We start from the raw sequence: 27,519 nt of genomic DNA, 5'->3' as shown, positions 1-27,519 counted from the left end.
GGAACTTACAGTGGGTGTGCCCAGTAATGGCCTGGCATCCCGTCCAGGGCAGGTTCCCTCATTGCTGCTAGAATATTTGTGACGCGGAACTGGGCAAATTAATTATAATTTGGATAAACTGAAATATGAATTACCAAATAACTTCAACTTACACCTTCCCGGAATTCACGTGCATTTAACATTTTAATGAGCTTCTGGACTGGCGGGCATCCAAGAATCTTTAAAGCTTCCTAGTCGTTAAACCGTCCAGTCCAACAGGTATGAATTATAAATTAAAATAAACACTGAAATGCTTACAAATCTGCCCCGTCATCCTGATTGCACGCCTCACGAAGCACGTAGCTCTTTTGTTGTTAAAATGCTTTTCGTTTCCGCGTGTCGGCCTACAAGCCGCTGGCATTGGCACCTCCCCTCGCCGGCTTTCCACTGCCGCTCGCTTCCGCCCCTTGCAGCGCGGCTCGTGGACTCGAGTGGCGTTGTAGTCTGCCAGTGCAGTCGTCGACATGAGCGCCTCTCTGCTCGCACCACTCAGGACTCTACCCGTCCGTGCCATCGGGGTCGCCGCCAGGTTGGGAGGCAGCGGCGGGGCCCCCGCTTGTACGGGGCTTCGGACGTACTGTCAGCGAATGTCGCAGCTCTCCGGTCTCGTCTTCAGGCAGGTATGACGCTGTTCTCGGGGATTCAGTTGACGAGTTCTGGCAAAGTGACTTTGACGGTTAAAGATCGCTAAGCAGAGACTCGGCTGGGCAGGGGGCTCCGTCGAAATCTGTTGTGTTTACGCCGGGATGCAGTAAAGCTTCAATGCAGAGCCCGGCCGAAAACACACAAAAAGTGTGAGCAGCTTATGACAAAGCTCGCGTTTGAACGACAACATTAAGGCTGCTTTGTCGTAGGCGTCTGCAGAGTTCGATTACGAAATCTGTAATGTAAATAGCGTGTAACGGAATGCGAACAGGATAAATTCAAACTTGTCAGATACAGCAGGAGAACTTGGGTATAAAGCACACGGAACTTTCAGTATTGCGCGCCTGGTGCAGCGTTCTGCTAATCCACACCGAGCACAGAAATAGCTGCGCAGTCTTGACGTCATCGCTGTAGTCTGCTTGTGCAGCGCTGCGCAGCTCTGATGCCTTCAGCTCGTCCTGCACAGTCGTTTTTCTCACTCCCTTCTACCAAGCGGTGCATGACCACTGGCACTCGCACCCGTATATTCAGAGACCGGTAATGAGCCGTAAGTCATACTCGGGAGCGGTTTCATTATGAAACTTAACGGTGCTCCTAATCCTGGAGGGTCTCCAGAAGTGCCTTTAGTGCACATTGCTTAAAAATTTTAACACTGCGAGAAGGGTTTTTTTTTAAATCTGCACGTGTAGTGGTTACATTTTTATTTTTTATTTTTTAAGTTCATTGCCTCCAGGCCAGGCAGGAGATCAACAGTCCCTGTGCCATCAATATCCGTCAGGTCCCCCTGACGGCACCCACAGAACCCATCAGGGCAGTCCTCAACTCTCATACTGCCCAGTGAACATCTGTACTGACGCTTGCCAGATGGGATCCTGCCACCCTGTGTACAAGAGTATGCTCTATGGCAGTCACCCACAGGCCTGGCCTTCCAGGTATCCAAGTCCAACCAGAGCGTCCCTCCGTGGTTGCTGGGACACCAACTCCAGTGTAGCTGCTGCTGGCGCAGTGTCTTTCTGTGTCCATGTCCTGGCACAGAAGGGGTACAGCACCACTACTCTGCTAACTTTTCTTTCCCGTGGCGTTGTAGCCAGGCAAAGGAACAGAATTAATCCCGGCAGGGTCCTCGTTTGGTTCCTCACATTGTTTAGCATTTTCACTCAGTGCACACTCAAGGTACTGTAATAAGCTCACAGGAAAAGTCAACTTTAAAAAATACTAATTTGCATAATGAACACATATGAAGATACAGAGAGTTAAAATAAACAGTAAAACAAAACCATTTCAAACTGTGTGCTGTGAAACAATCCTAACAATATCTGACCATTCATATTATCGTTGAGATATGTCCAGTTAATAATGGAAGATAGCAGTGCAAAAAAGGCAGAAAAAAATTTCAAAACGCTGAGTTTTCCCAAGGCCAACTATAACAGATAAAGGTGGACAATGTCACAGTCTGGCTGTCATCTGGCCACCTGTCCCCTCTTGGCCATGTTACAGAATAGGTTTGTGTTCTGCGGCTTAAGAAGACTTTTCGTGATTGGATACAGGGTCTCCCATTTTCTTTACCAAGAGCAGGAAAACAGCTTGAAAGTAGAGCAGCGGCACCAAGTATATCCGAGACTAGCAGGGGTTCTCTGTGCTGCCCAAGGAGGAATAAAGTGCAGGTGGGGTAACGAAATCAAATTTCTAAAGGGCACAAGTTTTGGCCCCAAACTGAAGTTTCAATGACTATGCTGGCTATGATGAACAACCTTGCGTACTTGTGCCAAGTCTGAAAAATTCCTCCAAGGGGCACCTCCCTGATCAAAGCACAGGTGCAGTTGCTAAATAAAGCTGCCCATGGGGGAAAATGTTCAGAACAAAACACGGCCCAAAGCCGCGGGTCCCAAACTTTTTTTAGCTGCAGACCAAGCAGTGCATGTGTGACATTTCTGCTGACCAAACATGTGGGGGGAAAAAACAGACACACACAAACACACACAATGTAAAGTTTAAAAGATGATTAAAAGATAGGAATAATAAAACCATTGTAATTGACCAAAATACGAAATCCACTGAGAGCAATGGGCTTCTTTCTTTGACACGACAGTCATAGTGAGGAGTCACGTTACTGAATGACACCCTCAGTGCGTTGTTCACATCCAGGTCTCTTCTTAATTTTATTTTTATAGTAGTCATCGGTGACAATTCAGCTTTTATGTAAGAATCGTCATATTTCCAATTCCTTTCTTTCCTACATTTTATCATTTTTTTCGCTGGATATTGGAAGTTCCAGCCCTAAAAAAGGTTTTTAAAGTTTGTTGTTTCTTGGCCATTTTAGAAGAATTACAACCGGTGCTGAAATGAACACCAGTGACCAGTGATTGGCTGTCATTGCACTGTACAAAATATTATAATAGTGGTGTCAAGCTGCATCAGCCTGGGGATGTCATAGAGGGCAGCCTATAAAACAACAAGCCTGCCAAACTCGTAGCAAAAGCAAATCGCCTTACAAAGGACCGTGAGCTTCCTAAAGGAGCAGGAATCAACAGCAGATCTGTGCTGGCAACCACCGTAGTGGCCTAACACTACAATATGAAATAAGCCAGCCATAGAGGTTGTGCTCATGTGCTGTCTAACGATTTCCAAACAATGTATCATACAGGTGAGCCTCATGTAATTTACATCTATAGTTTGACAACATAAAGAGCATAATAAAATAGTAAATCATTCCATTTGGTGGAGATGGGCCCAGCAGTGTGGATTTGTATGCTGGACAAACACCCGTCCAGCATTATGTATTTGGTTATCATTTCACCGTCTGCACTATCCTTTAATTTATCATGTACTCTGTTAATAATTTATATGATGTTATATTCTGTAACTGTACAATCCTGGTAAACTTAGGTTTCAAAGGTTATGTTCCCCTGTTATATTTTTTATTTACTTTTCCTAATGCAAAGTTGTTAAAAGCAGCACAAGTGAAAAAGCCACCCTGAATGAGGCATCCGTTTATTGCTGGTTGCACTCAATCACTCTCCTACACCTGGCTGATTCGTATTATCTACTGAAGCAAACAGAGCGTCTTCAACCCTGAAATTAAATCCATGTGGATGTTTACCTTTATTGGTGAAAGTGTGATAGACGCAGGTGTAATATGAGGAAATCATTTGTGCAAATGGAAGGTCATTGATAAGGAGGGTTTAGTAACATAAGAAGTAAGCATTAGTTTTGAATACACAGTGAAGCTTGAAAGTGCATCCTGTGAGATGGAACTGAAAGTCATAGTAGACGCGTCGCTGTCCATATTTAGACTGAGGACAATAGGGCAACTAAGGCTGACCACTAACAAAGGCCAGTAAGATGTTAGGTTAACAAACAGTGATGATGTTATGTACAAATTGAGGAAGGTCATTCATAAGCTAGGTAATGGACTGATGAAGCCCCATGTAGAATAATAGGTGCACTACTGAACTGTATGTTACAAAAAAGGCATAACAGCAGTACAGAAAGTCCAGAAAGAGTGACCGGTCTGATTCCAGGACAATGGAAGCTGAGCTACGAAGAAAAACTGAAAAAGTTGAATCTTCCCACTTTATGCAAACTGCTGTTAAGATGATATATAATAGAAGTGTTCAGAATTATCAGGGGAATTAGGCAGCGGATGATAGCTTTTACTTTAAAATGAGTTCAAGAACAAGAACATACTGGTGCAGAGATGGAAGCTGATTAAAAGAAAATTTTACACAAATGTTAGAAAGGTTTTCTAAACCTGAAGAACCACATATATCTACTGTATAATAAAATGGGAAAGTCTGTGTCTGGTTCCTCCGAGCAATCTGATTGGTCATTTGGGCTTTAGTGTGATTAGTCAGTTTGGCTTTGGTGATCCAATTGAAACAGGAAGTGCAAGTGTAAGAAATTCAAGGAGGAGCCACACTGAAGCAGACAGGAGGTGAGCATGGCACCTCACAAATGACAGAGCCCAGAAGCAGGCTGTACGGGAATGCACTGGGCAAGAGAGGCTCAGACACACGAGGATACGCGCTGAAAGGTGCTGGGCGAGAGATATCAAGTATTTTAAAATGTATTCTGTTACCTATGGCTAGTGTGGAATAAATTCTCAAGTTGTGGAGTGTATAGGAGTACAAAAAAATGACTGGATCTCCTTCTCAGCCTTTTATCATTCTCTTTCTCTTTCTCTTTTGTCCCTCTCAGGTTGTTATTCCCTGTTCGGGGTGTGAAAGAAAAATTAACAGCTTGCAAGCTACTTAGGGTTAATAGCCGACAAAGCCATTTTGCTATAACAGCAGGTTGTTCATACAGGCGTCTGTCATAAGACAGGGTGCAGTAAGCTGACCAAGGACAATTGCCAGTTTCTTTAGGGACGCGTCTATTTGACACAGGAAAGATGAGCCTTCCTTCTTTAGGGTCTATCTGACAAGTGAATAAAATAAAATGCTTAAGTAAACGATATCATGCTTTTTAGATTAAGTAAGGGGGAGGAAGAAGAAATTATTAAAAGCCAATCAAAAAAATGTAACTTTGCTCTTCTGCCTTGCAATGTAGAATCCAGGTACTCCTCTATGACTGAATAAAAACCTAATTGATTGAACTTGTCCTGTCCTCCCTGGGGGGGGGGGAGTTTCTTCCACAGGGGTCAGCTACTTGGATTCTCCTTTGCCAGAGATTCCTGTCTTCTGCACCCTCCTTCCACAGTCCTGATACTTTGAACTTGTTGTCAGTTTGCTCTGGCCATTCTTCTTCCAATAACTTCAGTATTCAACACCCTTTGTGGAATACACTTTTTATCCATTCTCTGTACTTGTTCGACCACCTCTCTGGCTTTATCAGTTACACCCGTTACTCCTGCTTTCTGTCTGATGTCTTGGTTTTCCTCTCTGCCTATCAGACTTACGTTTCCACTTCATCATTCCTTTTCTGCTTTTCCCAGCATCTGTTCTTTACATCTTTTCATTGTCCATGTTTCAGAGTTATGGTTCAAATCACTTTATATAAAAGGCTGTCTTGTTGATATTTCACAAAAGTTATCTGAACAGAAATTGACAGGCTATGTTGGGCTGAATGGCTGGTCAAAGTTGTTCCGTATTTTCTTTACTTAGCTGTGAGCTATGGATGTCTCGACGTCTTCAAATGTAACTGCACAGTGCAGCGATCTGAACTACAAGTTTCATTTCATCTGCAGCATGTTTCTAACGTCCTTATTGTCACATGAAACTTTTTTCATGTGCTATTGAACATGCAATCTGCCACCAGGATCAATGTGTAGAACTGCCTTACATCAAAATGGCTGCCTTCCTTACCTTAAAAATATCAGACAACAGTTTTCAACATTTGTAGTGCTGTTAGTCAATTATTTTATATCTTTATCACTTTTGAAGTGTTTACTCTTGGTACCTTTATTTATCTGAGCAGAGTGCTCAATGCTTGATGTTTGTGCTTGCCTTCATAATTGAAAATGCTTTTATTCCTTAGCTGTTTGAGCCTGTAAGCTGTACCTACACCTACCTGTTGGCCGATGTCAAGACTAAGGAAGCAGTTCTGATTGACCCAGTTCTAGAAACGGCTGAAAGGGATGCTCAGTTGGTAAAGGAACTTGGCCTCAAATTGAAGTATGCAGGTTAGTATGTACATTAACATAGCAAGTTCATAATCTACAGCCATTAGCTAACTAATGAGTGCAGCTCAGGTCACCATGGCCCAGCTCAACTGTTGGGTTTCGCTACATCTGAGCTTTTAGTCACTCAGTAATGTTTAGGGTTGAATGGTAAGAAGAACTGTTGACAAGTTGGATTATAATATACGTTTTTTCCCCCAGTATACCAATGTAATGTCATCATAAAAAAGGACATTCAGGTTCAGGTTCAATACCTTTTGATCACCCCTTGTGCAAGCCCTGTCCTCTTCGCTTAGTATCATCCACAATCATCTGGTTCCATGGTTTGTCTTACACATGCAATGCTGGTGACATGTACAGTAGCTCTACCTGTTGCTCCCTCCAGAAGACCACACGGTATCTACTAGAATCTTTGCATGTCGCACTGATATTGCAACATGAAGGAAGGAATAACATCTCCTGCTCAACCTGACAAAGACGGACTTTCTTGTTATCCCACCTCATCCATCTATCCAACATCCTATCTGTGTTCAAAGACAAAGAGTAGATGACAAAGACAACCTGCAGCTGATCAAGCAAGGAGGAGGTAAAAAAAAAAAAAAACGAAACTGTATTTGTTTCTCATTGTATCACCATTTAAGAGGGGGTTTGAAGGAGCGACCGCGTCTCCTTGGGGTGCATTCAGCCCCCCTCTTCACAATGCAAGCGGCAGAGATGCAAAGTGGTTGGCGTATAGCGCAGGCTTCCAAGGACAGGCTTATCAAAATGGCCAGACTGATTATTGCACAGGTTTTACTGTGCACATTGGCCTTTACACCTTGAAAGAAAGAAAATACATTCCTGAAATGCTTTGAGGGATGTTGCTAGTTTATGCTGTGTATTCTGTAACTCTCCTTGTTAACCTTTTAACCAATTTTATATTTTGTTTTCATAGTAATACCTTTTGCAGGACAGTGGGATTAATATGTTTTAAGTTGAGTGCTAATGTGGGGTTGCCATTGGTGTGATGGTTTAACAGTCCATAAAGCACTTGCAATGCACCAAGCCAATCTGTGATCTCTTCTCTTTTGTCCCCAGCAAACACCCACTGCCACGCTGACCATATTACTGGCACAGGGCTCCTTAAGAAAATGCTGCCCGGTTGCAAAAGCATTATCTCTAAGCATAGTGGAGCTAAGGCAGACATCACCATTGACGAGGGGGACACCATCAAGTTTGGAAAATTTGTAAGCATTCTTTTACATTAATAATTTATTTGTACACAATTACACACAAGATGGCACGGTACTGCAGTGGTGAGTAGTCCTACATCACAGCTCCAGGAGACCTGGCTCAGATCTTGGCCTGGTCACTCACTGTCTGCACATTATCACTATAGCTGTGTTGTTGTTTTGTTAATTTATTTTTTTAATCCCCTTCTGTTCCAGTTTCACCCTCTGCATCCTATAGGCACGTGGGACTCCAAATTGATCTCCTATTGTTTTATTATTTATTTATTTACTTATTTGGCTGATGTCTTTATCCAAGGTGACTTACAACATTCAGAGATCTAATTAATCCTAACCACTGCACTGCCTTAGTGAGCACCGTGGTGTGAGTGGGCCCTAAAACAAACTTGTGGCCCATCCAGAGTTACTTCCTGCTTGGATAAGCTCTGGCACGACCATATCCGTGACCCTGAATTAGAATAATTGGATCGATAAATGAATGGATAGATGGACCGATGTTAAAGAGAAAAAAATGTTTAGATTTTTATAACATTTGTTCTCCTGTGTCAGATGCTGGGTTTCATTGTGGTCTGTGGAAATGTAATAATACTATGACCGTCACTTACTTACAGCTGGTATTAAAAACAAAAGTATAATTTGAGAACTCCTACTATCGTCCTGTCCAATTCCATATGCCAACCTTGTAAGAACAGGAAAAAAAGGGAGGAGAGAGGTGCCAGGACAAGTGCAAGAAAAAAGGCAGAGAAGATGAAATGTTTCACATATCAACAGCCTCCCAGCTCCCAGTCAGCGGAGCTGCAGGTAGTCACTTCCTGATGTTTTAAAATGGATGACTTATTAATCCACAATACAACGAGAGAGGGAAGGACCAGGTTATGGAAAGAGCACCTCCAGAAATTATAAAAAAGAGAAGTTAGTATTAGCTAGGCTGCAATACTATACCAGGAGAAAATTCTCCACTTTATAATGGTGAGAAGGAGAGCAAAGCGGTCCAGCAGGAGAAGAATAAGATGTAAAAGATGGATATCAGTAGAGAGGATTGAGGAGAGAGGTTCAGGGACAGGGCATCAGAAGGGTTAAATGGGTAAAAGTACCAAAAAATGTGGAGAAATGTACCAGGAGCATTCAGTGAGTGGAAGTGGGAGTAGAGGTCAGCACCCAGACCCTCAGAGCTCTGTGATCTTTGGAAGACTGTAACTTGTAATGGCCGTTTCTTCACCCTAAACACATGTATGTGTGCATATACTGTAATAACCGTTACCTACCACCTTTATGGACAGTGGCTTATTTTCAGCATCATATGGGATGCTTTTGACTGAGTGCTAATTGGACTTTTATCAAGCCAGACCCTCACATATGACGTATAGGATATTAAACTGCACTGCCTTAGCGAGTGTGGTGTGAGTGAGCCCTAAGACGAACTTGTGCCTCATCCAGAGTTACGCCCTGCTTTGTGTTGAGTGAATTTAAACAAACGTGTATAATGCAGTAAACAGAAAAAAAATAACACAATCAAGAAGATTTCTATATCTTCAACCAACATTTGGATAGCTTTAACCAGTCTGATGAATACTGTATAATTAAGCACAGAATGTCCTACCATTCCTTTACTCATTTGCAGATAAACCTGATAGTGGCCAAGTCCCACAAACCACAGACTTGCACTCTGTGCCGGAGACCTTTTTCCAGTTCAGTTTGTTGTACAGGTGGTGTTATTCCTGCTCGGCATTTGCCTGATGGCCCTCCACCAGTGCCCATTAGGTCAGCTGATGCCACCATTCACTGATATTTCACCTCCTAACCAGTATGTCTCCTGTTGGGCGGGCAATGGCCAAATGGGGACGTCTCTCCACCACTCCCTACAGCTGGCCTTACTGTGGGGTTAAGCCCCAAAAACTATCTTTCCTCCGCACCCACAACCAGTAACTGGCCTTCTCCACCTCCTCTGCCAGCTCTTTAATGGCCTTCTGTAAGTTGGTACCAGTCATACCTGTAGCTGGCAGGAGCCAGATTACTGATTTACCCACAAAGCCCCAGCACCCAACCACTAATGGGTAGGGAAGTCACCCAGCCTGAGTCCTCAGAATCCTTGAGGCGCATGTTCTCATGCAGTACTGGCAGCCCTTCCTCCCAGGGGGATGGTAAGTTCAATGAGGAGGACCTTCCTGGCAGCTGTAGACCGTATTACAGCATCTGGTCCTAATGGTGTTTAAGTGGTTTCTGATGGATAAACCAGCTGCTTATCCAAGTCCACCCTTGTTATGTATTCATCTTGATTTGTAAATGTCAAGGGGTATCCTGTTATTTCTTATATGGTAAAGGGTATGGTTGTGTGCACAGGTGTAATATGAAAAGGGAGTGTGGACTTTAGAGCAAACCGTGTGTATAGAATGAGCGCTAGAGAGACCAGTGTCTGAGAAAGATGTAAGCGTTTGTAGTTGTTTCAGTTTCGTCAAATAAAGTGTTCCTGTTGTTCAGCACCCTGTGGAATTGGTTGTATTTAGACGTATACAGAAGATAAGAGTATATAACAAACTAGCACCACATAATCACACCGCTTTTTTAATGATTTTTAAGCACATGGAAAAAAAAGAACATTTGCAAAATCCGTAATTTAATAAACCACCAAGAAAAGTAACATTGCAACAATGCACGCTACGAACCAACTTACAATCATCGTTCAGTACACACTGCCTGCTCATGTGTCCGCCCCCAACTCCTAACCTGAGTCGCTGTCTGTGCACCTCTGAGCCATGTTGTCTTTTCATTGTTCTTTGCGGTTCCGGCTGCTTTTCTATATATAATCCACCAAGTCACCTGACCATGGTAGTAGCGGGGGGGTGGTGTACAAAGGGCAGGGACGTAATCAGTGCGAGTGTATGACCTGCACTTACTGGGTATTCCTCGATCGTGGGGAACAATTGCAAGCCCCGGTCCCCATCACGAATGGGGTTCAACAGCTTACACACACCTGTCGGCGCCGGGTAGACACACGTTGATCCATTCAGTGTAGCGCGCGTGCAGTACCGGACATCCAAGGGCATCACAGACCTGTTAATGCTCAATCTCACGTGGCTGAAAGCCACTTGTTCCTCTAAGAAGTTGGACGCCGACCGCCTGGCGATTGCGTAACTATTTAGCAGTAGGGAGTCTCGTTCGTTTTCGGAATTAACCAGACAAATCGCTCTATCAACTAAGTACGGCCATGCAACACCACGCACAGAATCGAGAAAGAGCTATCAATCTGTCAATCCTCTCCGCGTCCGGGCCGGGTGAGGTTTCCTGTGTTGAGTCAAATTAAGCAAAATTTGTGTGTGGTGAGTTGTTGCGTCTGGGCACATGAGCAGGCACTGTGAATGCCTTGAGAGCGTGGGTGGATGCGTGCCGGGGAATAATGAGTATCTATATATCTTCTTAGATATAGACAGTGTCAGATGCAGTGTTTGGTGAATTGTTGTAGTTTGTGAGTTACACTCCAGTACGTTGCGGTGAACGCTGGTAACAGTCAGGCGGGCAGGCGTTCTCATCCCATGCTCTTAGAGTTGGTGGCCGTGTCTCTGTATCGGTTCAAGTTGTTGGGCGGTGCTCTGTCGTTTGTATCCCATGGTCGGACGACTTGGTGGATTATATATAGAAATGCAGCTGAAACCGAAAAGAATAATGAAAAGTCAATGTGGCTCAGTGGTGCATGTGTATTGTAGCAGAGACGAAAGCGAGTTGGTGAGTTGTTGTGTCCGGGCACATGAGCAGGCACTGTGAATGCCTTGAGAGCGTGGGTGGACGTGTGCTTGAGTTGGTGGGCTGGGCTTTGTGAGTTGACTGATATGGCTATTTTTTGCGTGTCCCATGGTTGTCTTCCGGCAGTGTGAATGCCTCAAGAGACAGGGTGTCCTTGTTTGGCGAGTTGTTGCAGTTTGTGAGTTAAAAGCTGCAATGGTTTTACACGCTGGTAACAGTCAGGCGGGCGGGCGGGCTGGCGTTCTCGTCCCATGGTCTTAGAGTTGGTAGGCGTGGCTCTGTGTTGTCGGCGGGCGTGGCTCTGTGAGTTGTCGGCATATCCCATCGTCTTAGTGTTGGTGGGCGGGTCTCTGTGAGTTGGCGGGCGTGGCTATATTGTGCGTATCCCATGGTTGTCTTGCCTGTTCTGTCGGCTTAGTGAATTATATATATAAATTGGTGACGAGACGGGTCTAGTGAACTCAACACAAAAGCAGCAATGGCTCAAATAAGAAAAATGTCGGAATAATAAATAACAACCCTCAACTCCCAAGCTCTCCCGGAGGTGAGCACTGACTGCAACATCCCAGCTGCTGCTTTTGTTCGAGTCTCACCGTGTTTAACAAAAACAAAGTCTGGCCAATGGAGTTCTTAAGTGTTATTTGTCACCACCCTGCACCTCTCTAATAGCTCAGCCAACTTGCTCAACCCCAGGTTACCACACGTTACCTCATCACTGTTGAACACAAGGGCACTCCATATGTTGGCTTAGGAGACACGGCTTCCTGTTTTGCTCTCCTTAACAGAACTATGAGAGATGGGCAGAGCAGACTTGTGTATCCTGGAATAAGAACAGTAAGAAGTGTCACAGAATTGAAAGACTGTCTAGAATCAGACCGCTCTGCGCTAACTACTTCAGGGTTTACTTGGCACCCCACTTAAAAGGGGAAAAGGGTGATGGGCACATGTGGAAAGAGCTACATCATCCTGCCATTTTAAAGAAGAGAAATCTGTAATCAACAATATAAATAGTAGGGAGCAGAGTAAAAGTATGGGCAATTCTTGATATTTATTATTATTATTGTATTGTCATAAGATTATATTGTAGAAGAGTAAGATGTTTTGTTGGATATCTAAATGTCCAGCTGTTTTATTTTTACCCAGTAACAAATCTATTTCCAGAGTTTGTTTCCCATTCTTTATTGTTTAAAAGAAAGACATAAAAAGGCAGACATTGGCTTTCAGTCAGTATTGTCGTTTTTTGGTTCCCGTATTGAGTCGCTGCACATTCAAATAGAACAGCAGAATGACCTGTCAGATTTGCACTCCGATGAGGGCAGCAAGGAAATTTCAAAACATTTCCTTTGGTACGCTGCCTTAGAATGACAAACAGCACTTATCAAAGACCTCAACCCTCCTGCCCAATCACATTTTACAACAACAACATTTATGTCTAGAGCACATTTTGATGCAAATGATGAGCTCAAAGTGCTTTACAAGATGAAAAAAGAAAAAATATAAAAATAAAATCAGGCAATACTAATTAACAAAAAATAAAGTCAGGTCCGATGGTCAGGAGGACGGAAGAAACAAAAAAAACTCCAGATGGCTGGAGAAAAAAACAACAAAATCTGCAGGGGTACCAGGGCCACAAGACCACCCAGCCCCCACTTGGCATTTTAGGACCATTAACCCTTGAATTACTGGGTTGCTCAGTTTTTACCCACAGGTCATAAGGCTGTTCAAGAGCCGCTCATATTGGCCACTGGATGTGTGGACCTGATGTGTGCTTCTTTATATCGATCACCTGAAGTTCTCTGCCTGTGCTTGTATTCGCTTTCATTGGTAGAGCATCTGTGCCACTGGGCTGTGGGAGAGACCCGACTAAGAATCTTTGTACTGGGGGCACTTGACCTGGAAGTTGAACTTGGTACACCTTTAAGGAACTGCACAAAGCCCTGGTCGGTTAAGAGCGTGCAGGTTAACCTGTTCCATGATTCTATGTGGTTAACTTGTGCGATGTCTGTGAACATTCAGACAAGGTCATTCAAGGTAATTAGTGGGGTTGTGTTTGGTTCTCAAAGTGTTTCTACCGATGACAACTTTGCTAAAGTTACAGTGGACCATTTACAGCCAACAGTGTGATACGAGTGTAAATTTCTTCATTACAGTTACTCTCATTATTATTATGCTTGTAATTAATATAAAAATATTACATGCATAATAACGTAGTAATTATGATATTATTGGCACCTTTGCTAACACCAGAGGTGCAGAGATGAATAACTTTTACACAAATAGCTGATTAGTTCATGGCAGTAATTTCAATGCCTGTATTGCTCCCTGAAAAAAGCAACACAATCCTCAACATGAACAGCACACTGTCAAATGTTTATAGCCCCTCAGTCACTCCAAGCCAGGAAAAGACCCCAATCAACCTCACAAGCTCACTTTTATTTGGTTTTACCTGCTAGTCTCCACCTCTTCCCTGCAGTCTCCTCATAAGTCCAGTTAGCATGCAGTGTTCCTATTGGCATCACTTGGTGTTCTAAACCCGCTGGAAGACAAGTCTATGGTAGGGGCCTTATGATGGTCTAATTTAAACCTAACATTGCCGGAGTAACATCCCTAAGTCCTAGATTTCAGCCAATGATCCATTATAAAATGTGGTGCCATGGCAGGCAGACAGAGAATTAATACAGCCACCAACATGGAGTTAAGGGATTGCTGTCGCTTGCCAGGGGTTCAGCACTACAAGCATATGACAGTGTGGATTTAAGAAAAGAGTCCCGCGTAGTGGTGGAGTTTTGCTAGAAGAAAAAAGTCACTCAAGCAGTCAGGAGTGGTGTAGAAGTAAAAGATGTCGTCGTCTGTAATAAAGACAGACAGAGTCGTCCTTATCGGTTATTTCAGAGTCCTTCCAAACGGCTCTGACAGCAAGGGGGTTCATTTAAGAGAGATGACGAGGTGAGCCTGTGGATTATGTGGTGTATGCTTACAGGCCATCACACTCGGAGAACCACTGCTCTGAAGACATGTCTGCATTACTTGATATTTAGTAATTACAATGCTGACCACTAGATGGCAATCAAAACAATGGAATATTTCCAGATTTGGCCACTAGATGGCAGATTGTAAACACTTTACATATAAAGCAGGTTAAGGACGTATGAAAGCACAAATGTTACAAACAGATAATCATAAATAAACCAAAAGACAACACATGACAGTTATTGTTGCACTCGGTGCACACTCCCATAAGATTCCTAAACTCAAAAAGTAATAATGATCTCTAACCGTATTCCGTAATAACTCAGCAGGAACTAGAATTCATCCTATTTGGCACAAGAATAAAGGTGTTCTTAAGTCTGTTGTTCTTGAACCTTGACAACCTAAATCTACAGTGTGATGGCAACAAATGAAACTTCAGAAACAGAGTGTGGCGGTGGTCTCACTGAATCGAATCGGCCTGTTTTCTGACTTGCCTGTGATACTCGCAGTGAGAGATGGCTGCTGCAAGCCAATAATTTTACTACTAATTTTAACAATCTTGTTCAAAAACTTTTTGAAAGATTCATTAAAACAAAAAAAAAGGCATCATTATCATTTTGTTTGTTTTAAAACAACTGAATTTCCTTAGAAAGGACAACCATTTGTTATAATAATAATAATTCATTACATTTACAGTGGTGTGAAAAACTATTTGCCCCCTTCCTGATTTCTTATTCTTTTGCATGTTTGTCACACAAAATGTTTCTGATCATCAAACACATTTAACCATTAGTCAAATATAACACAAGTAAACACAAAATGCAGTTTTTAAATGATGGTGTTTATTATTTAGGGAGAAAAAAAATCCAAACCTACATGGCCCTGTGTGAAAAAGTAATTGCCCCCTTGTTAAAAAATAACCTAACTGTGGTGTATCACACCTGAGTTCAATTTCCGTAGCCACCCCCAGGCCTGATTACTGCCACACCTGTTTCAATCAAGAAATCACTTAAATAGGAGCTGCCTGACACAGAGAAGTAGACCAAAAGCACCTCAAAAGCTAGACATCATGCCAAGATCCAAAGAAATTCAGGAACAAATGAGAACAGAAGTAATTGAGATCTATCAGTCTGGTAAAGGTTATAAAGCCATTTCTAAAGCTTTGGGACTCCAGCGAACCACAGTGAGAGCCATTATCCACAAATGGCAAAAACATGGAACAGTGGTGAACCTTCCCAGGAGTGGCCGGCCGACCAAAATTACCCCAAGAGCGCAGAGACGACTCATCCGAGAGGTCACAAAAGACCCCAGGACAACGTCTAAAGAACTGCAGGCCTCACTTGCCTCAATTAAGGTCAGTGTTCACGACTCCACCATAAGAAAGAGACTGGGCAAAAACAGCCTGCATGGCAGATTTCCAAGACGCAAACCACTGTTAAGCAAAAAGAACATTAGGGCTCGTCTCAATTTTGCTAAGAAACATCTCAATGATTGCCAAGACTTTTGGGAAAATACCTTGTGGACTGATGAGTCAAAAGTTGAACTTTTTGGAAGGCAAATGTCCCGTTACATCTGGCGTAAAAGGAACACAGCATTTCAGAAAAAGAACATCATACCAACAGTAAAATATGGTGGTGGTAGTGTGATGGTCTGGGGTTGTTTTGCTGCTTCAGGACCTGGAAGGCTTGCTGTGATAGATGGAACCATGAATTCTACTGTCTACCAAAAAATCCTGAAGGAGAATGTCCGGCCATCTGTTCGTCAACTCAAGCTGAAGCGATCTTGGGTGCTGCAACAGGACAATGACCCAAAACACACCAGCAAATCCACCTCTGAATGGCTGAAGAAAAACAAAATGAAGACTTTGGAGTGGCCTAGTCAAAGTCCTGACCTGAATCCAATTGAGATGCTATGGCATGACCTTAAAAAGGCGGTTCATGCTAGAAAACCCTCAAATAAAGCTGAATTACAACAATTTTGCAAAGATGAGTGGGCCAAAATTCCTCCAGAGCGCTGTAAAAGACTCATTGCAAGTTATCGCAAACGCTTGATTGCAGTTATTGCTGCTAAGGGTGGCCCAACCAGTTATTAGGTTTAGGGGGCAATTACTTTTTCACACAGGGCCATGTAGGTTTGGATTTTTTTTTTCTCCCTAAATAATAAAAACCACCATTTACAAACTGCATTTTGTGTTTACTTGTGTTATATTTGACTAATGGTTAAATGTGTTTGATGATCAGAAACATTTTGTGTGACAAACATGCAAAAGAATAAGAAATCAGGAAGGGGGCAAATAGTTTTTCACACCACTGTATATAGCGCTTTTCTCAGTACTCAAAGCGCTATCCACACAGGGAGGAACCGGGAAGCGAACCCACAATCTTCCACAGTCTCCTTACTGCAAAGCAGCAGCACTACCACTGTGCCACCTGTGTTGTCCCTTCTTTCAGATTTGTTCCGTAATCAAAGGTCAGCTTGTTATCAAGGATTCTCCCGGTGTGTCTGTGGTACCCCGCCATGTCCACAGTCTCCCCAGTTGTTACGTTGAGACACAGATAGGAATGGAATGTCTAAAAGCAACAGCCTTAGAGATGTTTACTTGTGAAAAGGAACAATTGAGCCACTGAATAAACTCCTCAGCCATTGGTCCATGGCTGTCCTCCTTAACTTATCAAAGACTCCGAGCGACAGAGGCCACATCCACACAGCCAAGTTCTCATTTAAAAATAACGTCCGCACCAGCCTCTTCATATCGTTTACAAAAATATCTCAGTCGACCATAACATGACAGAAAATGTATATGACAGCCATTCGCTTAGCATTGCCAGGAACGTCCTTGAAGGGATGGCTATGCCACCAGCCACGAGATTGATCACCAAACGGTAGTGACCGATAAAGATTTTGCCTTTTATTCATGTGTGCAGCATTTAAAACTTAACACAATTTAGATGCATACAGGTAAGCAACTCCTCTGTTTCTGCCATGTTGGAATATCGTTTCCTCTGTGAAGGGTGGCTAATTAGGGAAGGAGCAGAATCCAATCAGGAATTGAGTCTGGGAAGAGCTACGTAATAAACACAAACAAATCACAGTGGGGTTGGAGTCTGCATTTCCATACGTCTACGTTTTTGCCATTCCTCATTGCGACACCAAGCCAGCATTTTTCGGAATGTATGGCTCTGTAGAACATTTTCAGGGGTTAAAAACACTGGGGGGTGGTGTGGAAGAAACACAAAAATGGAGACTGGTGTCCACATTTTAAATGAAACTGTGGTACAGTGGACATAACCAAAATCATCTGCAGATTTTAAGATGTGGCTCTGCTGATGTGAACTCCTGCAGTCACCGTTGCACAAAATAAACCAAAGAGGAGATGGGCAGGCAGACAGCAGCCTTGAGGTAATCCCGTGGATGAAGTAGGATGAAATCTTTGCGAGTACAGCAGGCCTGCATTTCACCGAGGTCTAGTATGCCATTGTGAGGAGAAGGCAGCAGCTTCCTCTGCACCTGTGTGCAAATGTTCATCTCGCTATGCCTTATCATGTTTCACCAATATAAATGTCATCCTAATGCATTAGTGGAACCAGCACTACGTTGATATCTACTTTAAAAGAGGTGGTGAATAACCATCACACCAGCACATTCTCCCACAATGCACAAGGTGCTGTTCTATCCATCCATTCTCCAAATAAACTTAGTTCAAATTTAGGGTTGCTTGAACGTAAATGCCCTTTCCTTCCACATACAGTGCCAGGCAGTAATAAATCTTGGATGGGATGCATGACTTACACAACCACACTTCCTCACATCTGGTTATGCTAAAATCGCCAGCCATTTTGAAGATCTTTGGTATGTGAGTGCAATACTGCAGTACCCAAGCAGCCATGAAAGTGCAGATGCTTCAGAGGCAGGGATGTGCAGTGACCACCTGTGCTCTCCGCCCTTGATGACCCCGTTAAGAATGTACACTAGTACTGATTGTAACATGGAGACTGCCAGTCGTAGATGGATACCATGGTGGATGTGACCTGTACTCAACATCTGCTGTGTGGCACAAAGATTTTGAGTCTAAGAAGGGAGGAATCAGCAGCCAATGTGACAAAAAGCTTTTACAATGTCAGTGTATTAAATAGTTTCATAAGGGTGAGCTCATGAGCTGCATGACTATATGTCAGATTTGGTCCGACAGGAGATGCTGGTTCTGCTCTCCCATGTAATTTGTGGGCAAAAAGAAACTGAATGGGATTAAATATCTAACAGTAAATGCAATTAGATTGCATCACAATGCTATGTTAACAGCTATGGGAGCCTTAAAAGTAAAATTAGCTTTATTTTAAGCAAAACTTTATCATCAGAGAGGTTCACTTGACATTCACCCTGCTTAATCTGTTGAGGATCACGATGGCAACATGCTGAGCTGGACAAGCCAGGACTCTGGACCCATGCTAATGACTACATATAACCTCTAATTCAATGTGCTACTCAATGCCACCTCATTCTACTGTTTTCATACACCCAAGTGCAATGTTACAAAATGCTGTGTCTTGTGTGCCATGTGTTTCTATCAAGGCCTTTGAGAGCAGGATTACTGCTTGAGATTGAATGTGTTTTTGTTTTTTTTTTTTTTTATTCTTGGTTTAGCTTGACGTCTCTTTGATTTTTTGCTCCTTTTTTCTTTTCATAGTACCTGGATTCACTTTCTACTCCAGGACACACAGATGGGTGCCTGACATTTGTGCTGAACGACAAGAGCATGGCTTTTACTGGAGATGCGCTGCTGATTAGGGGTTGTGGTCGGACAGATTTTCAGCAAGGTAGGATCAGTACCCCAACGCTATAGCTAAAGAGAACGTCACCTGCTGGTGTTCAGACACACTTACAGAGTCTGAAAGAACTGCTAATGATTCTCGCTCTTTATTTCCACCTGCTGGTGTTATGCAATTCCATCATTTGCCAGCAGGTGTCAGCATAATGTTTTTCCTGTAATTATACTGCAATCATAAAGCCGTTTGTAACACAAAAACATTCCAACTCTGCCTCATCCAAAACTGTCCTCATAGAATCAAGTGAACACCTGATAAAACAGGAGACAGGGACTTGAAGATAACTTGGTGTCATGTTGGAGCAGTGCATCACTCCACTGCTCAATTCTTTATAGTTCTACCATGTAACAATAATAATTCATCAATATTAGACCCACCTGAGAAGGATCCAAAGCTGGAGGTCTGAGCACCCGTAACTAACATAACATGGCATTCTCAAACCCTCTTAATCCCGTTCATGGTCACAGGGCAGTAAGACTGGATGTAAGGAAGGCCGGCTTAGCGCGTTGTACACAAAGGCACACGCATACTGCACACTCTTACTCAGGACCAGTTTAAAATGGCCAGTTAACCAAAAATAATGTCTTGAGGGACGTGGGAGGAAAAATATGAAATACCATTTATGCCAAAATGAAATAAATAAAATGGCAATTATGAAATTAAAAAAAAAAAAAAAAAAATCACATGAAAAAGTACTGTTCTAGATGTGCCTGAGTCAAAATGTAGAAAAACACGTAATTAAATAAAAGTCAGCTAATTATTTTTTAAAAAGTTATGTAATTATTATGTGTAAATGAAAGCACAAACAAGATTTGGGCCCCCCCCCCCCATATAACTGAATAAATGAAAATAACAAACGCAATGTTTAATGTGTATTTTAGAAGTGTATCGATAGTCGCAAGTCTACTACTAAACTTAAGTCAAGGTGGCGGATAAGCTGGTTAAGAGGTATGCAAGGTGGAAGAGGTGGGCTCAAGGGACCGGACCTGGAAGTGACATCATCCACGTTTCCATTGCTGGTTATCATGTCTGTGGAAGAAAGGAAAGGAGAAGAGGTCTTCTGCAGCAGCGCCAGCCCTCAACTCGGGGTGGGATTGCCATTAAACAACATGACTCCCAAACACACGGGTTTGACATATAGAGACAGATAGACAGAAGTGTATTTGTCCCCAGCATGTGAAATACGGTGTCATTATTTGAAACTTATTACATGTTTTATATCAAAATAATCATATTTTTAAAGACAAATTTTATTTCATGAAGCGACTTTTCTGAGTGGCTCTTTTAAAGCCAGCCCTATTTATTTCTGAATGCCTCTTTTCATGGTGATTTCTTCACTTGTCAATCAAGACCAACAGGCTGAACCTTTTCCTATTGCTTAATCCTTTGCTGTTGATGACTTTTGCCTGATTTAAAGCTGGTAGGCTACTAAAGATCTTTTAGCACTATCTTTCTCACATTTATTTAAACCAGAAAAGTATCGAGACAGCAAGAGTTGCGATTATTCATTTTGCAGACGAAATATACAGAGATAAGTTAACATATTGTCGCTGTGCATTTCTCACTGTTACAAATGATGGTAAAAGAAGACCCTGTTACTCTCCTGCTCTCCCCCTACTACTGCTGGTGTATCTGATCGTCCGCCCCTTCACACTGTTGTTTTATCTGCTGTCTCTTTCACTCTCCCTGATTCAGCAACAACAACTCTTATCTCCTGCTCAGAGCTCTGTATCCTCTGTCTGACAATCTCTACCTGTCATCTTGAATGTTCTTGAGGCTTGTAGAGAGCAGAGGCACCTGCCCCATCCCCTTCTATCGGGTCCCTGTCATTCAAGCATTTAACCCCGCCAATCCGATGAGCAGTCTGTCGGCCAAAATATTTCTTTTGAGACAAATTCATGGATTGGTAGATAAGAGATCTTGAAAATAAAGTTGATAAAAGAGTTTATCACTAGTTTAAGGTCAATTGAGTTGCGTGCCCCGCAGAAGGTCACCTGGAACGTGTCACATAGAATACCGAGGTCAAGTTAGCTTGATGTTTGACATTCAGATTCAGAGTTTCCATTAAGGTTGTAGCGGGCTACATAAAATGTCAATAGTGTTTGTTTAGTCTTTGTAAGTGTTGCATTTGTCTGACCTTTTGTTGTGTATAAAATGTATATTTACTTAAAAAAGAGTTCCCTCACTGCTTTGGCAAGGACGTCGCCAAACACAGCAGTTGACCCTTTAGGAGGTGGGCTTTCCTGTTTAGTTCCGGTTTGTGTACATTATAAGCCAAGACCGCGCATTTTCGAAAGAGGAAGAAGGAGAAAGGAGGCATAGACAATGACCCATGTACCATCACAAGACACTTTACAAAAGAAGTAAGATGACTGTTTGATGAGAGACTGAAACTTGAGAACAGAATTGACATTTAATAAAAACAGCTACAAGAAAATCAGCAAAACCAATGTTGACACACGTGAAGAGAAACTTGGAGATGAGGAAGACCTGACCTCAAGAATAGAGAACACTGCAGGGAGCCAACCGGGAGAGTAAACAACTTGATGTAAAGCTCAGTGAGGACAAAAACAAAGCACCATCGTGAACTTCAAGGCGTGAACACAGGAAGAACAGCAGAGAAGTGGACATAGTAAGAGGCAGCCCATCATCCTCAATTTGATTGATTTTATCAAAGGAAATTGGAAAGCAAACCCAGAGAGAGACTTTTGTGGATTCTGCTCTCCATCTTTGCATATGTCGATGAATAGTTTGAAGCGAGACTCAGGACTGCAAGGCAAGTGTCTTTCATTATGGCATCTTCTTATCGATCTGTATGTGAATGTAACAATGATGAGGACTCAGAATTGTGAGTGTTGACAGCTTTACAGAGCAAATTAATGGCAACTTTTTCCAGATGGTTGTGTGTCTGACAGGAGGCTGGTGTGCCAGTACAGGAACTAAGAAGAAAACTGCAATGAAGACCTGCTGTGTATCCTCAGCATTAACATTTACATTTGTTTAGAGCAATGTTATTGTCTGTAAGCTTACATAAAATTTGACAGAAGAGAAGATCCTTCAGTCCTTCAAGCTTGTTGGGTAAACTGATACAGTAGATAGCCAAGTGGTCTCAAGTCAGTTAATTACTGTCAGGTGGCTTTTCTCGCTGCGTTGCTCCCGTTTTATACATGTGTTCTGCATTTTTTTTCTCAGTGTGATTAAACATCTTGGATTTCAAACCTAGTAACTTGTCAACAGGTTTAATCTCTTTTCTTTTCTTTTCTTTTTAGGTTCACCAAATAAATTGTACCAGTCAATCCATCAAAAGATTTTCACGCTCCCTGGTGAATGCCTGGTATATCCTGCTCATGACTATACAGGTAAAAAGGAAGGAAACCAAGAGATTTTTGCCATTTACAATTAATTTTTGACTTTTCATAATTTAGCATAATAATTAACAGCCATTTGTTTGTTCTTCAGGTAGCACTGTCTCAACAGTAGATGAGGAAAAAAGACTAAATCCACGTCTTATCTTGAAAGAGAAGGAATTTGTCTATGTCATGAATAATTTGAATCTTCCTAAGCCAGACCAAATAGGTAACACTCGCCATATTCTTGGAAATACTGCAGTACTTGTGCTCATCTGTCTGTCTGTCTGTCTGTCTGTCTGTCATGTGGTGCCTTTCATGTCTGAGTTTGTCTGTCTATTGATCACACTGTGCCTTGGACCTGCCTGTCTGTCTGTCTAATCTGCCTCCATACTGATCATATAGTGACAATCTGTCTACAGATTAGGGAATAATAACACTGAAAAAAATTAAAGTAAGTGAAAAGTACTTCTAAGAACTATTGAGCTATTAAAAAATTTGCATTTACAATTTTTTAGCTTACTTTAAGAAGTTTTGTCAAGTAAATTTTGCTTACCCCATAGGCAGATATTTTTGCTAAATAAAAGCAAAACAGCTCCCATTTAAAATCTTCCTTGTCTAGATTTTGTATATGCATTTTTTTGCAGTGTAATAATACATTTTATTTATATATACCATCTGTCTATTGATCACCAGTGTTGGGGAATGTTACTTTTAGAAGTACCTTTGTTAAATTACTTGATACTTACAAAAAAAATGTAACTAAATATGTTACATAGCTACTTATGAAATGTAAATTATTACATTGTGCTACATTTGCATTACTTTCTCGTATACGAAATATAGGGAAAGTATTGTAATCGACCAAAGATTCGATGTTGAGATTTTGATGAACCTCAGCGTTTTAAACCTCCCTGACTTTAAAACACAAAAAACAAAACAAAACAAAAAATTTTATTAATTTTATTACAATCAAATAACATTCCATACAAGCAAGTCAAGTTTAACAAAACTAGGTTTGAAACAAGTCAACCCCCACCCACGAGAAAGAGACCTGGGCCAACAGAGTAAAACTTTAATAATAGTAAAAATATGTACATAAATAAATGAATAAAAAATGAGGGGAGAGAATCTGCCTCCTCAATTGAAATGCTTATTCTAAAATGTTATCGATGAAATCCTGCCAAGTTTTGAAAAAGTTTTGTACAGATCCTCTAAGTGACAATTTGATTTTTTTCCAATTTTCTCGTATACAAAGTATAGGGAAAGTATTGGAATCCTCCAAAAATTCGATCTTGAGATTTAAATGAATCTCAACGTTTTAGACCTCCCTGAGTCTGAAAATACCATTTTTGGAACTGTGTGTGTGTAAACACAATAACTTGAGTATGCTTTCACTTAGGTCAACCAAATTTTGTATACAGGTATTAAGTACAAAACGTAGATTTCGATCAACTTTTGGGGTATTTCCGTTAACCGGAAGTGGTACTTTACCTTTTATTCAACATTACTTTTATAATAATTGTTCAATATATTATTAATTTGATTTGATTTGTTGTTGATGGTCCTTTAATGTACATAATATAAAAATAGAATCATTGCCTTGTTTACTCCTCAAATATCCATCCCCATATCTGAGTATATTAGAAAGTCAAGGGGAGACCACTCCTGATTTTTTTTCATGGCCAATATTTGTTATTAAGTCCTAAGCCCACACATGAACCTTAATGAAACTGACCAGAAACACAGCTACACTTAATCATTTTCTTGTGTTTTATAAAAAATTGTAGTTCTTCATTTAGCGTGAAGTAAATAATACCCATCCCCTTTTCCCAAGATTTGATATAGGGGTGCCACCCGATCACACTGTTTCAACAAATCTTTAGGAAATAGCTACCTTAAAACTCTGACTATTTATAGGCTTCTCTTACTGAATTGCACGCAGCACACTCTTTTCTTCTTGACTGTGCAATTGACTCTGCAGAGGACGACCACCAGACGTGTCCAGCACATTTGCTTCTTGCCTTACATCAGTGCTGCTGTGATAATCGGTGGCTCCCTGGTACCCTGAACTGGGTTGGTTCAATTTACCCCTCAGCACATGCAGGATTAAATGTATATGAATAGAAAGGCCGTTCTGTTCTTGTTACATGATTGCATGCTACACTTGTGCTTCACTTTTTCCCCAGTAGATGTCACCAGATTGCCAGAGCACACGTGTGCAGGATGTCCCCAAATATTTCTGCTATATAACTCAGTGGTTTTTTTTTTGGAGTGTCAGATACAAGTTTCAATAGTACTGCAGTAATGTATTTGTTCAATAAAGTTTAGTGTGCAGTTACTTTGAAAAGTAATCTGACTACGTAACATGCATTACTTTTAATGCATGACCCCAACACTGTTAATCACATGGTGCCTATCTGTTGATCAAATAATTCATGTCTGTCTGTCTTTCGATCAAGCAGATTATACAGTACCTACCTGGCAAATCTACTGATTACGATTCTGTGTTTCGGCAGAGCTCATATTCAGTAATAAAACAGTTAAATTTAACTTTGGTAGGGAAAAACTTTAGCAAAGCCTAAGTAAAATAAACTGTGCCGGAACATTAGAACAATCTGAACGAGAACAGGCCATTCTGCCCAACAAAGCTCGCCAGTCTTATCCACCTAAATCTTCGAAAATTTAATCAAGTCGAGCTCTGAAAGTCCCTAAAGTCCCACTGTCCACCGCACTGCTTCGTTATTTACTCCATTTGTCTGTAGTTTTCTATGTAAAGAAAAACATATTAATGTTTGTGGAAAATGTACCCTTAAATTTGTGATCTGATAGCCTTTTACATGTTGACACAGCTGATGAGATATGGGTCAGATATAAAAGTGTTTTATGTATGAAGCAGGATGAGTTTCAAAGGAAAGAACGGATAGACGAGGCGTATAAGACCACTAACTTCATTGCTGATTGTAAGGCGTTTGAGAGCACGAGGGCAACAGTAAAAAGGACATTAGGAAGGCTAACGGGCGGTTGGAGAGAAATATTACAGAAAAGGCGAAAGACCACCCAAAAAGATTCTTTCAATACTTTAGTTGTAAAGTCAAGGAGGAGGCATAGAGAATTAGGAATGGTGAAGGTGAGCTGAAATATACAGACAGTGAAACAGCAAATGCTTTGAACTTCATTGAAGTTTATACTTGTGAGGAAGTTGATAACCCCAAGGTAACAGGGACTACTAAGGATGTACGTGTGTGTGTGTGTCTGTCTGCCTGTCTGTCTGTCTGTCGGTGAGTCAGTCTCTCTGTCTGTCTGTCTGTCTTTCATTCTTTGTACTGATCATATTGTGGCTATTGATCATATGCCACCTTTTTAACTACACAAAATATTTCAATCTTTCATATGACTGCACTGCAACCCTGCTGTGGATAAGCAGGTTAGGAAGATGGATAGTGCAGGTTAGATTAAATGGTATATTAAATGTAGAGAAGGTGAAATATAGCAACTATAGTAAAGTCATGATGAGATTCCACCTAAATGGTAAAGGAGGAAGCTGCCAGTGAGTGTTTGAGTCTGGGTTTGGGTTTGACTCCCAGTCCTCTAGTGGTGTGGAGATTGCATTTTCTCTAATTCTCCAACCCCTTTCTGATGATGTAAATGCTGCATTACTTTGCCCTCTATTTGGGCACTTAGGTGTTTCACCTGCAGTGGAGTGGCATAGCATCCAGGTTTTGTTTCTGCTGGCCAAATAGTGTTGAGCTCTTAACAGCCTTTTAACACAGGAAGCAAATTCAGAAAAAGGGGATAGGTGGGCTAAGCATGGGCCACAGAACTGAATGGTTGTTGTCACTACATGTTGTGGGATTGTCCACCCTGATGCCTACAGTAAAGATCTTGTGGTTTTCTTCTTTACAGACTTTGCAGTTCCAGCCAATCTCATGTGTGGTGTCCAGGACAAGTAATGGGCCAAGTTTCTTCAACAGCAATTTAAAGTGAACACATTTTTAAGTATGTGGTGCCAGAGAGAAAATGGGGAAATCATTTTGTTTAATCGGTTCTATACTTTAAAAAAAAATTTGTTTCTTATTCTCTTTCACTAGAAAAAAAGCCTTTTTAAAAACAGAGTTCAGAAGCTGGCACAATTTTCTTTCTGTATCTGTGTGCCATTTGAAGCAGTTCTTGTTCAGTTTTTGTTCTAAAGACTAGCTTAACTAAATTCTGCCTTCATGGGGGCAGCTTTGGTTTTATGTGCAGAAAACAAGCAGCTTGCTGTCCCCGGGACTGATGGGGTCTTAGCTTTGCTGTTCAGGCATTAAGGGGTTTCACTTGCCACAATGCTGCTGATTAAGTAAGAAGCATCACTAGTTCACTAATCGTTACACAAAATCACTGAGGAATTCTGAAAATATTACAAAGTCTAATCTGGCCATGATTAGTATTTTAAATATTATTCATCTGGCAATGATTATGGGGTGAATTAACACGTCACAGCATTTCACTGGAGCACAGCAATGCCTTAGGAGTCTAAAATGTATTTATACAATTAAAGTCCCATCGTTCAAGCAAATCACAGCTCTTGGGTACATGAAGTGAATTTATGTGAATTGTTTATTGTCTCATGAAGGCGTTATTATAAAATGTGACCAATTATGGGAGACATCCCAGTAGATGAGTGCAGTTAAGAACACACAGCAGCATGAAGAGAAAACCCGCTGAGCTCAACAAAAGACACATCTCATGAAATGACAACGATCACATTGTTAGTGTTTTCAGGTGAGCTAGCCACGTAATAATCACCAATCGGTTTTATATTCTGGGACTTTGGGGGAATGTTTTCTGAAAAATTAAACAAATACACAAATAAATAAATGTATCATGAAATATGACAATAAATAAATAACAAAATGACAACTTCTTAACGTGCTTGTGCTTGCATTGTATTAAAAAAAGTCTTCCAGAAACAATTGTAATGAAAGCTGATCTTGTAAGTTGCTGTGGGCAAAGGTGTCTGCCAAATACACAATAATAATAATAATAATAATAGTGATATTTTATTCAGCATGTCATTATGCCATTCATCCTTGAAGGTTCGCCTGTTATGTTTCAGAAAGCTTTCTAAA

The 27,519-nt window shown here is 41.5% G+C and overlaps 1 protein-coding gene across 1 annotated transcript; it reads left to right on the top strand.

The window, feature by feature from the left end:
• Nucleotides 1-421: 421 nt before the first annotated feature.
• Nucleotides 422-27,302, top strand: ethe1 (ETHE1 persulfide dioxygenase). The gene is made up of 7 exons (XM_028822859.2): nucleotides 422-659; nucleotides 6,160-6,304; nucleotides 7,379-7,527; nucleotides 18,923-19,052; nucleotides 22,331-22,420; nucleotides 22,521-22,637; nucleotides 26,315-27,302. The coding sequence occupies exons 1-7, from the start codon at nucleotides 504-506 to the stop codon at nucleotides 26,359-26,361; spliced, it is 834 nt and encodes a 277-aa protein (XP_028678692.1). The 5' UTR covers nucleotides 422-503; the 3' UTR covers nucleotides 26,362-27,302.
• The last annotated feature ends 217 nt before the right edge of the window (nucleotides 27,303-27,519 follow it).

The sequence above is a fragment of the Erpetoichthys calabaricus genome, chromosome 17 (assembly GCF_900747795.2).
Source record: "Erpetoichthys calabaricus chromosome 17, fErpCal1.3, whole genome shotgun sequence".
NCBI classification, from domain to species: domain Eukaryota; kingdom Metazoa; phylum Chordata; class Cladistia; order Polypteriformes; family Polypteridae; genus Erpetoichthys; species Erpetoichthys calabaricus.
Note: the sequence above shows the minus strand (reverse complement) of the source record. Positions and strands in the feature narration are given on the sequence as shown.

Coding starts and splice junctions, on each gene's coding strand:
- ethe1 (XM_028822859.2), top strand. CDS start 504: ATGAGCGCCTCTCTGCTCGCACCACTCAGGACTCTACCCGTCCGTGCC. Junction 19,053..22,330: donor TCGGACAGATTTTCAGCAAG/GTAGGATCAGTA, acceptor TTTTCTTTTTAG/GTTCACCAAATAAATTGTAC. Junction 22,638..26,314: donor TCCTAAGCCAGACCAAATAG/GTAACACTCGCC, acceptor TCTTCTTTACAG/ACTTTGCAGTTCCAGCCAAT.